This window comes from Antrostomus carolinensis, unplaced genomic scaffold (genome assembly GCF_000700745.2).
Source record: "Antrostomus carolinensis isolate BGI_N321 unplaced genomic scaffold, ASM70074v2 scaffold5624, whole genome shotgun sequence".
NCBI classification, from domain to species: Eukaryota; Metazoa; Chordata; class Aves; order Caprimulgiformes; family Caprimulgidae; genus Antrostomus; species Antrostomus carolinensis.
The window spans coordinates 104,618-118,098 of NW_010311298.1; the positions used below are offsets into that span (position 1 = coordinate 104,618).

At 37.1% G+C, this 13,481-nt stretch overlaps 1 protein-coding gene across 2 annotated transcripts in view; it reads right to left on the reverse strand.

Annotated features, from left to right (window-relative positions):
- LOC104523949 (E3 ubiquitin-protein ligase Midline-1) overlaps nucleotides 1–13,481 on the reverse strand; it is a 94,229-nt gene that overhangs the window by 25,221 nt on the left and 55,527 nt on the right. For both annotated transcript variants that reach the window (XM_010166683.1, XM_010166684.2), the window contains exons 3-4: nucleotides 5,538–5,645; nucleotides 2,295–2,443 (exon numbers count right to left, since the gene is read on the reverse strand). In XM_010166683.1, coding sequence (XP_010164985.1) covers nucleotides 2,295–2,443; nucleotides 5,538–5,645 — 257 coding nt within the window. The remainder of the gene's footprint in view (nucleotides 1–2,294; nucleotides 2,444–5,537; nucleotides 5,646–13,481) is intronic.

Here is a 13,481-nt window from a genome sequence, read left to right on the forward strand (position 1 = left end):
TCATCTGCAATTACACTATGGTGTTTTTACATCTAGTAGGAAAAAAGGACATGCATTTCTTGGAGTGATAAGGCAAACTCAGAGTGATAAGCACCTCTACAAAATTAACAAGGACCTTGGTAATAAAACAGGAAAAAGGTATCTAAGATGAAGAGCTTCTTTAAATACCCCCATAAAGCACATATTTATTGTGAAGAAGGCCATATAACCAGGCCCTCTTGGACTGTTTGAGGCTATGCAAAGGGTGCACTGTGATTAAGTGTGTTAGTTTTCCATGAGCGCAACAGTTCGCAGTTTCAGACACCATGTCACCAGGTTCAAGAGGATTGAATTTCTTCTTGTACTTCTGACTGCTCTACCTGACACTGTACTTGGTTGGAAAGGCTTTTACTAGGATAAATACATTTCACTCACTGCACATAATGCACGACCTAAATCACTGTAGTGTGTGTAATGTCTTTGCTATACATAGTTACCCGTTGTGCTTACAGCAGAGAATATTATACTGGAATTACTTTGAAATATGTGGATGAAGAAATGCAATGAGCATAATTTCAGGAGACTCTTTTAGCTGCTGGAGCTCAGGGCCCTGGTGAGACTGTTACATGAGCAGTCTAGAAGCAAACAAAATATTGCTCATCATATGAGAGCTAAGAGTTACTTGTGGAGAAAAATTTATTAATCAGATTTAGCCTCTTTTTCCACTTGCAATTTCTCTGCAAGCACTTTTTTTTTTTTCCCCTCAGTTTTATTCACTGCTTGAAATGATTCGCTGATTTTCAGGGTGTTCACAGCCATCTCATTACAGACAGCAATTTGTGATAGCCAAGAATTAGATTTCATTGGGTACATACGTCACCCGGTCTCATTTCTGCTCTCCAAGAGTCTCTCCTGTGACAGTATTTATGTTGCAACTGTTAATATTTACAAGTTCAAACTGGAGCTTCTCTGAATATTCTCTGGTAGTCAGTTGAAAAGCTTTGTGTCTCCACAGGTTTCTGCCCTACTGCTTGTTCCACCAAATACTGAAAAAACCCCAGACCCTCACCTTCAGCTTTTTACTCATGATACTCATGTGGTAGTTTTATTGTCAGCTGCAGCTGGGAAAGAGAAGTGCCACAACATAGCTTGGTGACAAAATATAAACCAGGGTCCAAGTCTGACAGAGAAGATATTATCCATTGCCTTGCCTTTCTCAACAGATTTTCAATGCTCTGAACCTGTAATAAGCAACCCAGTGTTGCTGGCTTCTTTATAAAATGATTAGCTTTGGTGAAGCCTGATAGTCAAAGAATCTGCATACAGCTGTCTGGAGTAAGTGACAGACTTAAAAAAAAAAAAAAAAAAAAAGAATGGGGAATTTCATGCTTTGGATTAGGTGAAAACTGTCTGGACAATGTGAAGATATAATGTGAACTCAGAGACAAAAAAAATAGCTTAAAAAAGAATATACTTTTAATAGTTTTCTTCTTCATTGCCCAGATAAATTATCTTATTTTTTGTTTCTCTGACTGATGGCTAAGCAGTTGATGGTTCCAACAGAATATTTTTTCATCAGAAAATACTGGTGAAAGTCACTGGAAATGTTTCAGTATTCACAGTGTTGCACAGTGTTGCACTGAAAACCAGACCAAATTTTCTGACAGTACACTTTCCTGGAAAGACTTGCTCCCTTGTCTTTGGGTCCTTGATGTATCTGGTACGCTGAAGATCCTAGAAGCAATACAAACTACCTGCATCCAGGGACCCAACACAGCAGCTGCCATAACTTCTAGACACCCAGGCTGTTGAATCTCCACCTCTTTGAGTGGGCTCCCTCAGAGACACATGTTTCAGGTTCCCAAAGTTACACATTTTGTTACCTTGCACTTGCTATTTTTTGAACAATATTAATCCATTAAGATAATTCCAAATTTCTTCTAAGGAATGTTCTCGCTCCCTGATTTCTTTCTCAATCTCAGAATTTTTCATGGAGTAGGAATGTCAGCCTCCAGGAACCTGGTTTTTTAGTGTGTTTAGCCCATGCCCCTCCTTCATTTATGCATGCTATTACTGTTCTAACTCTTATTATGCACCCTTTTTCAACTACTCCTCTTTTCAATGGGCTAATTCGATTTAGCATTACAGTAAGGTCCTTCCCACTCTGGTACAGCATAAAGTAGTGGTTTTTGGGAATGTGTCAGTTAACCCCCCTGGCTTTGACCACATCTGTAGTGGGACAATATGGCAACTGTGACAACTTATCTGCTTTAAACTGAGGATTTTCTGTTTATTGAGAGGAACATGTTCTTTACCTTTCGGTGATATTTTTAGCAGTTTGCAGGAAGCGAGCATGATCATTCTCCTTCAGCGACTGTTCAGCCTGAGAGATGAGGGATGTCGAGCGCTCAATGCACTGTTTGCAGTTCGCAATCTGCTGAGCCAGTTTTCTCAACCTCACCACCTTGAGTGGAAACATAAGAAAGCAGTCACATCTCTAAGGTCACAAATCATGATTGCATTTGCACTTCTGAGGCAAAGCTCGAATGCAAAGAGGGAGTTAAGATGAATGGCTTTGCTGACAAGAGCTTCTTTCACACTAGCCTGATGGTAAGCCCCATCTAGCCATGTAACATTTTTAATAAGAGGACAGGCAAAGCCTTTCTGCCTCAATATTTTCCACATGGAAAACAACAGAAGAGAGCCAAAACAAGCACAGCTGGCCTATTTTCCAACAGAAGAAACGTCATTTCCTGGTACTTTCTGCTAAAATGATAACTAAATTCTATTTAGATAACCATTTCCCTGAAATGATGAGTTCTGTGTTAAAGGCATCTTACAGATGAACTACTTTTTTCCTATTAGTGAGGTGAGTTTCATAAAAAATAATCTGAGAATAAAACTTGACAGAAAAATGCTGTTCAATTCTACTAACAGTACACGCCTGCCCTTTTCATTATGTGTTTTTAGTCAAACAGGGTGTTTTCTTGTTGGATATTTTTAGCTGGACAAAAGCATAGTAGTGCTGGAGAGCTGATTATTATTACTGCAAACATATGTGCTGGAGATAAACACAGTAGATGTGACTGTAATCATCAGCTGAAAGGTTAGGGAGGGGCAAAGTCCATCCCCCATTTACAGACAATGTTGGCTAACAAAACTTTTAGTTCCTGAAAGGTCTGGGAGTCCTTCCCAGAGTTATCACATCAGGATCATAGCTTGGACAGAAGTAAGAAAAAGGAAGGAAATTAAGTAATTCTGGAGTTTAGAAAGGCATTAAGGCCCAGTTACAGGCAAAATGAGGAAAGTAACAACCAAGTGGATTGGCAGAAATATCCAAATTTATAATAAAGAGAAAGTTCGCAATCTCAGCAATTAGGGCACAAGCTATAAGTTGCTGAGTTGAATTTCAGATACAATTGCATCCTAAGCAGAGATAAGGGTATCTTAGTGCCCCTACCTAACAACAGAAACCAGTAAGAAAATAAATCTTTTGTAAAACTTTCAAAAAGAAAATACTAGTCAAATTATTAGTGTCCTGTAACATCAGTATTTCTTCTGAAGATAGAAACAATAAAAGGAGAAAAATACTGGGAAAGCACAAAGATTTTGATAATGCTAATGATCTGATCAGCTTCTAGCTTGAACTAATGCCATAATATTGTTGCTAATTGTGCATTTCCCTAGATTACAATTTGGTCTACATCAGTTTAACCAGGGAAATGTTCACTGCACTATTAAGTAGCTCGTCTCTTTATTTACTTATTAATTAACAAAACAAACAACGAACTGAAATAAATGTTACCTTGTGAGCTTTTAGCAATTGGAAGGCATGCCATGATTTGTGAGGTCTATGTATGAACTAGGTTTTTGTGTTTGCCGAATTCTTTTTTATATCTTCTTCAAGAAGATAACTGATGATAAACTTTAAAAGGAAGAGTCTTGTCTCACCTGCTCCCCACCCAACCCTGCAATGGCAGGAATGATGTCTGCACTAAAATGATCTTATTTACTTGATATTTAAGGGTGTTTTTTTTTTCCTGTTACATGCTCTGTGGGATTTTATAGGTTTCAGGTGAGATTAAGGATGGAGCTGCACCACATTGTCAGACTCGCGTGTCTAAATTGGCAGCCTTGAAGCCATAACTAGAACTTTATACCTGAGTGTTTCCAGCTCTGTAGGCATAACTGTAGTCCTACAGACAAATTTGCCATGGCCTACCTTCCAGAAAGACTCTTAGTCACAGACCCTCTTAAAAGAGGGTAGATTGAGCACAATTTCTTGTGGCTTTTCACATGGGTCTCTTGAACCAATGAAACCTTTCAACATACACAGCATTTGGAGAAAAGCATTCCAGATCTTTACTGGGCCTCCACTGATAAAACTTTTGGTGGAACACAGTAGAACAAAGAATGGGGATAGATTCTGATATCAGCTGTATTCAAATACATTTGGAGTAAAATGTATTATAAATCTTCCATGCTCTAATGGACATTAGAATACATCTTTGCAAGCAATAGATTTTTTAACAGCAACTCATGTATATACCACAAATCCAAATGGATGGAAAGTTTTCTACTTCATTGGAAGCACAGCTGGTCTCACTGCATAGAGAAACAGAGTTGAAACAATAATGCAGAAGGCCATCTTTTCAATTTTAAAGGGAATTATATTTTGTTAACAGCATGAGGAAATTCACATTCTGTCACACAATGTACAGGACCTGTGGTTTCAAACATGTTTAAGTCAGCCCTTGCCTACAGGCTTTTTATTTCAAGTTAATTGGAATATCTTGACAGCTGCATGAATCATTTAACCTGCTCTTGACTTTACTCCTTTCCTGAGCTTTTCCCACACAAGAAGAGTTTATATTTGACTTAGATAGTTTAACAGTTAAAGAGTAAACACCATGTACCTAGAAAATAAGAACATTAATTCAATGTTAATGTGTTTCTGAGTTAAAAGGTAGCTAGCAAAATGTATGAAACTTAAATATTGGAGATTTTTCCTGCTAAATATGTTTGTCACTAATAATCATTGTACCTCAGTAATTACAAATGCATACACTTAATTTTCTGCATGTTCTTGAATTTTTTTTGTTAGACTTCCTGTTCTCAAGAATGACAATGGAACAAATTTTTGTGATAGTATTTTAATAAATAATTAAAGTATCTAGACTAAAATATTCATGTAGATAATTGCCAGTCATGGCATCAAATGTTGTGACACTTTGTGGAAGTGAAAACTTTGGGGAAAACACTGTCAGACATATAACAGAGTGAAGGAATCATTAATTAGTCATTACCTATGGTGACATAATTTCTGTGTTTATCCTTAAAAATCATAATCACATCTACTAAGACAAATGCCAAATAAATTGTTGAGGTCTAGCATAACAATCTTGATATATTTCATTCCTCTTTACATGAAAGCAGCAGTAGCCCACGACTACATAAGGACTTTTAGAAATTTGTATTAATAGTACCTGAGGCCAAAAAGCCATAAACATGAGGAAGCAATGTTGGCCTACTTGTGATCTAAAGAAAAAAGCTTTTACCTTTCCTTCTTTGATTTTGGTTCCAATTATTTGTCGTCTCTGCTGGATTATTTCAATGAGCTGATCACATTCTTCCATCAGCTTGGTTTCTTGGCGGGATGCATTTACCTACGAAGCAAACCATTATGATTAGCAAAACCTTCTTTGACGTTTTCCTTTCTCTAATTTAAAAATGGTAATTTCTAAAATGTTGGGTTGGGCATTTTTTTATGTATAATCTATGTGTTATTTTGATTTCCCTTTGATTCTCTTGGATTTTGTGAAATACTGAAACAAGTCTGAATGTCTTGTTTGTAGGAGGTAGGACTTGACCCCTTTAGAGGGTTTTGAATCTGTCTCCTTCCAGCTGCATTTAATAATCCCAAAGTCTTTTACTGGAAAGGACAGTGAACTACTGATACCTATCCACAATTTCTGTGCTGCTTGTGCTTTTAAGGAGCACTGCTTCGTCCTCTAGCAGGGCTTCTTTTCTACATTGAAGAATCTGAAGTGATTTAGTTTTTCCTTGTATAAAATGCATATCATACCATCAATCATCCTTCTTTTTCTTCTCTGAAACTTTGCCAGGTCTATCATCTTCTTTTTGATATGGGGAACAGAACTGTATTAAGTACTCCAGGTGCAAACAAACTCTGGCATGATATGTTCTCTACTTCATCTTGATTAATTTCCTAAAGATTTCTAATGTTTGATTTGCTGAATTTAACACTTGAAAATATTATTTATTATTTTCAGTGTCCATATCGTGGTTCCTGAAAGATTCAAATTACCAAAGATCCAGGCGACATTACCGTGTGTTTTGACTGTCTTTATTATTACCACTTTGCCTCAGCAATGAATCATATAGAAAATAATGATGTGCTCATGTAGTTTTCTACAGTATAAATATATGAGCCAGCGAAACTGTTTTGAATGAAAAGAACCTCACAAAGAACACGAGCTTTCTATGGAAAATGTTGACTTTTGTCAAAAAATAAGAAAACTTAAACCAGAAAAGTTTTGTTTCTCAGCTAAGAGTGTTTTGTTTCTGGGGGAGACAGATTTTTTCAATGAAAAGTCAACATCCTGTATGACAAGAAAAATGTACCTCCCTACCAGCAATGGTATGTATAGCTTACATGTATGTGTAAAGTGTCAGAGAAAATGGCAAAAATTTCTAATCATATCTAGAAAAAAGAAAAATTAAAAGGAGTGATTTCAGAGCTGGGTTTCCATGCACACTTTGCTAAGAGTGTAGAGGAGCCTTCAGCCCTGGCCAATTGCTCCTAGAGCCACGTCACCTTTTCCACTGGGCGAGTAAGAGCTAGTGGCAAGCAACAGCAGGGAACAGTTCCAGGTGACAAGTAACTATATTTCTCCCCTTGTTATTTTTCAGTCTGATAAGCCCCTTTATCAGCCTCAGCCTTCTTTTTTTTCTTCCAGCAATGTGTTTAAACATGCATTTACCTGTAAGCACATTATGGAGCTCATTAAGATTAAGCAAATGCTTACATCTAAATTTGGACCAGGGCCAATTTTACAAATAACCTTCTTATGTGAAATACATTGTGTCCTCCAGGCAACGAGGGGACTTGTTTACAAAAGCCTGCTTTCATTAAGGTTTTGGATTATCCTTCTCAAACCTTCATAAAATTAAAGTTTAATTGCATATTTTACAGGCTTAATTATTAATTAAGATACCAGGACTATAAAGAGAAAATGCATTTGTTTCTGGAGGAGTCAGATAGTATTTAAAGTGCTGGAGAGATCTGCATACAGTAGGTGAAGATGCATAAAGTACTTCCACCGTGCAGTTTTCTCTTTATGTTAGCTGTTTGCCCTGCCTGGCTTCCCATCATGGTCCGGGAGGAGAGGCAGACCACAGAGCAGCTCACCCAAGGCCTCTGGCAGTTTCTCTCCACTGACCACTCAGGGTCACTAGAAGAACTAGTCAATCAACACTGTTCCTCCTATTCCCCCTCTTCTCATGATCCCACCACCCCCGGCTGCATCACACCCTCCCATCCTGCAGTGTACATTGGCGTGAAACTCAGCAGAGCTGTTTTCAATGAGCCGTGCAGTGCACAAAGTTCCCCTGCCCGACTCCAGTTTCACTAGTGGACTGAAATTCCGTCAAAGAGTGGGGAATCTCAAATGGGCTCAGTCAGGGGCAACAATCACATTCATTGCACATGGGTGCAACTCCTTCTGTGTCGATGCTGAGGTCTGATCATGCCAGAGCCGACTTTGGCACTTAATTACGGTAACACTTCACAGGATTTTTGAGTAGCTTCCACTCAAAGTGTTACTTCTATCACCACTTACATCATTAATTCCTTTTGTCGACCAGATCTAATGAATCTTTGGGGTAACTGTCATGAAATACAGAGTTACAAGAAGGTTAAGTCAACATTATTTCATTTAATGCTCTGGTTGGTTTGAATATTAAAGTATTAACTAAATCTTAATTTTAAAAACTTAATTTAGAAAACCAAAATGCTTAGGAAAAAATCTTTGGATTTCTTACACACTGACTGCAGACTTCTGTCTTCTGCACACACTGTCTTTGACATCTGAAAAGTATACTTTTTTATAAACTTAATTTGAAGACATTTCCAACTTCATATCTTGCACAAGCTTACTAAAAGTGAAAAGAATGTTCTGAAATTATTTGATATGTCTGAGCTTTGTATGAAAAAACCCCACATTTAATCTAGGGGCTTTTCTCAAGTTGAAATATTCCGTAATCAAATTTTCAGCCGCCAAGGCCTCTGATTCAGTAATAACTTTATAATTGAGCACATGCCTAACTTTAAGTGCACCATATTAGCTGTGGCCCTAAAGGGACTATTTGTGAGATTAGCATTGAATATTATTTACTTGTGTGTTTCTGAGTAGTCATATGTCAGACCAAAAAGCCACAGGCATGGAGAAGGGCTCTGCTGTACAGGTGCTACAGAAATACCAGAAAAAGGCTCTACTTCTGCTTGAGTCCTTTGATGAACAGCAACCTTGACAATAAGTTCCAGCTGGGGCTGGCCAAGGAATGCAAGCTCTGTCTGGTGAAAATATTTGAGGGTTTACATTCTACATTTTTCCACATTAAAACAAGCCCTCTTTCCAAGAAGTTCATTAAAGGAGACTGAGAGCTGCATTAGAAAAGTCTGGAGATTATGTCGTTCACTTTGGTTGTGAGAGGTTGTGTGTGAATCATGCAGAGAGCAGACTTAAATCTGGGCCTCCTCCATCCCAGGTGAATGTTGACTCCTTAGTCTGAGATAGCTATTGCCTGAGAGTTTATGCTGTACTTGAGGACACCTTTCTGTAGAAAATTTCACTGACATCAATATACCTGGTTTTGGCATCAGCTAATTCCTTAAAAATCCATGTCCAGAATTACTTTGAACCTAAAGCTTTGTGTTTTGTTGGTATCATTTTTGTAAACTTCTCTTCCATGCTACAAAACAGTTTTAAAACTACCTAGGAGGCTTTGTTAAGATTTAGCAAAAGTTATGAAATTTTCTACTGCAAAACTGATTCTAGTCCTGCTGCTTCTGTGGGGAATTTATTCCTATTTCTGTAATATCTGAAGACCTCAAACAGGCAGTTTAAAAAAAAAAAAAAGAAAAAAGTGAGGGTTCTTTCCAGGTTTTCCAGACAGATGGATAGGGTCTGCTGGCTTTTGCCTCAGGGAGTGGGTGTAGAAAAAAAAAGAAAAATGGGGTTTCCTCAGGTGTCTGACAGGGAGCTGGAACCAACAAGTCCTCCCAACCTGAATGGGAGAGCAGGCCAGCTGTTCGCATCTCCACAGGCTGAGAGCTGCGTTGGAAAGTGTTCTGCTCTCTGCAGAGGCTTCCTTGGCTTTCATCTTCAGAGACCTGAGTTAAATTGCAGCTTAGGTCATAAGAAAATGAATGTGGTGGTTTCAAAGTCCCCAGCAGATGTTTGGGAAATCACAGAACTACAACATGACTAGAGGTTCAAGGTTACAGGGGAGCTTCTCTGGTTAATTCAAAGGCAAACAGATGTCAGAGGGCTAGATTCATACCACAAAAACTTCCTCAACTATTATACTGGAATCAAAGAATTTTTTAGTGTTTCAGCAGAATTTTCCTTGCAGGAGCAAGATTCTTCCTCTGGCATTCCTTATGGGTGAGGCAATTTTGTCCGCAAGTTGCAATACATGTGGCTTTTAGGCAAATAATCTCTAAATAACAAACAAAATAAGAAATAAAAAAAAGAAATAAGAAACAAAATGAGAAATAACTTTCATACCTAAGTTAGAAGTGGCCTGCTTTTTTAAGACTACACTGTCTGAGATAAATTAATCAAAACTAGAATAATTTTTATTCACTAGTCATCCACTAGTTATGCAAAATGGAAGAAAGTAGATGTAGAAAGAGTCTGATCTTTGGAAAGCAAACTATGCATTTGAGTTTCAGCTTTACTATTTAAAAATGGTCTCACTGCCTCAAAAAATTATTACTTTGCAGTTGTGGCCATACAGATAAAGAAGAGGTATGAGCTTTTTTGTATGGATTTGAGTTGGTGGTTATAGAATTACTATATACTCACAAATAAACAAAAACATCAGAAAAGCAAATTGCAATGATTCCACTTAACAACTGTAACTTTATTGCCACATATTTCACTCTAGATTTTGAGCAAAAAGATTCGCAAGAAGATTCCTCTTACACCAAACCCAGACACATCTAAAATGATGACATATAATGGTCATGTAGATGTTTGATACTTTCTGTTATTAGAGTCTCTAGATGAATTAAAGGATTATAGTAAACTAAAGACAGATTATAGTAAACTAAAGACAGAGGTCTATCTATTTTTTAGTTACTTGATGCTGTAAAGTGAATAACTTCTTCATAGAGTCACAATACATTGAAGTAGCATTTTAACATCATCCATGTTTTGTTTATTTATTTAATGGAAATATGAAGGATAACGATTAATGTGCATTTATGAAAACAATTCTTCAGTTCCTTTTTATGTATGGCTAGACTGAATGAGAGTCATGGATTCAAACTTCTTTCATCTCATATTCCTGTCTGATATTATGGGTTATTCAATTTATCCTTTTGTAGAGCAAAAGCAACTCTTGGAATAAAGCTTTTTAAGACTTTACGTAGTCTAAGTGTAAACCTGATTTTATCTATTATGACAAACTGTGCCTTTGGAAATATGTGATATTAATCAGCTTGCCATCTGAATGGATCATCCACAACTCCTTTATTCTGAATTGGTGCAAGAGAAAAAGGAATGGTCATCTCCCATTTCAAGTGTGCCAGAGGCTTTGTTTTTGTTTGCATTCCACATCTATCTCTAACCAGCAGACCTGTGTTTAGAGGCAGTCTCAGAACAGGTTAAACAAAGGTCAATGCAAAAAATACAGCAACTTACTCTGGCAACCTTGGAATTCTGTGAATGAAGAATCGATTGGGCCAGGATAGCTAAACCCCTTTGGCTCAGGCTGATAAGACTATCTGCCCTGATCTTGACTAAAAGTAAACCTTTTTAGAAGTTTGAAATACTCATGTTACTTATTAAAATATTATTTTAAAGTTTTTGCTTTGAAGCACATTGTTGAGAAACTAACCAGTGAGATACCTAGCAGTTCTCCAGTGACATTTACAATCTAATCACAAAACCAAACCAAACCAAACCAAACCAAACCAAACCAAATCAGAAGTTTCATGGAAAACAAACAAACTGCTTTTATAAGATTTCTGTTAAAAACATAAAAAAATCTTAAAGTCAGATGATCTGGAAAGTTCTCATAAAAAGCTACTCCAGAGGCACTTACGCTGACAGCTGTAAGGTACTTCGACTAGACTTGCTTCAATGAACCAAGTATTGTTTTTGTAAAACACAAATGCAGCATCACATTGGAACCATAGCTAACATTTCTCAGGATAGGAAAGCACACTGGAGAAAAGACATTTATTGAGAGACAAACCACAGTTTCCCAACTGGGTTAAAATGCCAAAAAGAAAAAAAGATATTTCCCATCTTCCTTCCATCTGCAAAAGCCGGTGTGGCCACCCGGGGAAATGACCGGGCTGAGCTCACCTGGCTGATCCAGCTGCTGCACAAACACATGGGAATCAGGTAGAGAAACACAGTAGGAAGGGCTAAAAAGTAGACTTTTCTCAGCAATGAACGTTAAGATCAGATTAAACTGTGAAACTAACCCCTAAGAGGGATGTGGTTTTTCAAGACACAGTAAAAGGACCATATTAATAATTTCTTTTCAGTCATTACTTTTGTCCTTTATGTTAGTCCTTTCTTTGAACCTAAATAAGGAAAATACATTTTAAATTAAACTATATTTACTTATTTATTATTTTTACTTGTTTTTCCATGCTGATATTAAGCCTTTGTTTCACATTAAGCAAAATATTCCACTCAGTGTGTTTATGTTAGAAAAACAAAAACAGTTAAATAATCACTGAAATTCACAGGTCTGCCCATCCTTTGATGAAGATTAAGCCAGTGCATTTGCAACCAACAGTTCAGTACGTTAAACTCTCATCCAGGAGCCGGGATCTTTAGCGTAGTGTTTAACACACTCACTAGAGGACCAATGCCTTTGATCTGCTTGCTGCTCTAATTGCTATCCAGCTATTTATGTCAGGCAGAAAAAGGAGGAACTCAGGAGCATTTGTTCCCATAAAGGTAAATGTCTCAAAGACAGACAGTTTCAAAAAGTAACAAGATTTTGACTGACAAGTTACATTCTCGGATAGCAGGCACAAAGTATTGCCTGCTGCATCCGTTAGCCAGTGCCTAACAGTAAACAAAACCCCATTTTCTAGTTTAAAGACAAAGTTTTGCAGGAATATCAGTCTAACAAGAATGTAAACACATACACATGTATGGATATGAGACAGAGGGAGCAGTGGAGCGAATGGGAACTGGCCGCCTTAACAGGCAATGGCAAGCACTGCTGTTAGCTTATATACAATCCGTGTCACCTCTTACCATAATTACGACTCCAGTTTCCAGAAGTTACAAAACAGTTGTAGGTGCAATAACATATTCTAGCACATGCCTAATCTGTACATAAAATGCATGCAGAAGTGCTGTAGTTCTATACATATATACAGAGAGAGAGGACAAATTATACATTTAATTAGTAATTTGTTAAAGTAATTAAATAATTCTTTAGAAATATTTGGCTACTATGCTAGGGCTTACTGGGCGTGCAACTGAGGACATCCTTGAATGAATATTCCATATTGCTATATGCTATGCAGCATGTTTCACCAGTTTTTATTTCTGAAGTTTCTCTTTTCTCTAATGCTATATAAAATTAAGACCCTGACTAAAGCTTACCTAAGATTTCCATTAAATGAAATCAACTTTTACAAGAGTGGAATTAAATGTAGAACTAAAGTAATTAGAAATCAAAAGTAGATCATGCCATGTATTTCATCTAAAAAACGTTAATAGAGGAAGTGTCTCTTGTACCTTCTCTCATTAGAAATGGTCTTAGGAAACAAACACTGTAAACTCCTCCTTAGGGGTTTATGCACATCATGAAGTTCGCTAATTAGTCTCTTATTGAGAGTAAGGATTCCCAATTTCCTTCAAGTCATATTTTCCTGCCTATTTCACAAATAAAAAAAATTCAGTTTCATCTAGCACTTAAATACAGCAAATAAATTTAGCTGCTGAGCAAGCAACTTGATGAAAATGGAAGATACTGAGGTGGAGGGAAAAGCAATTTTCAGCAGAGCTACTTTCTAAGATATCTGCCCCACATATTTCACAGTAACATTAAACACTTATTTAACCAATTGTTCCTTACCTACTATCTAAAAAACATCCCAGCAAGGTAGATTATTTATTAAAAACTACTAGTGGTCACTGTTGTATAACCAAGAAGGCCATTTGCTATGGTTTTCATAGCAGGATTTACATACAGGCTTTTCACCTAAATTTTCCTGC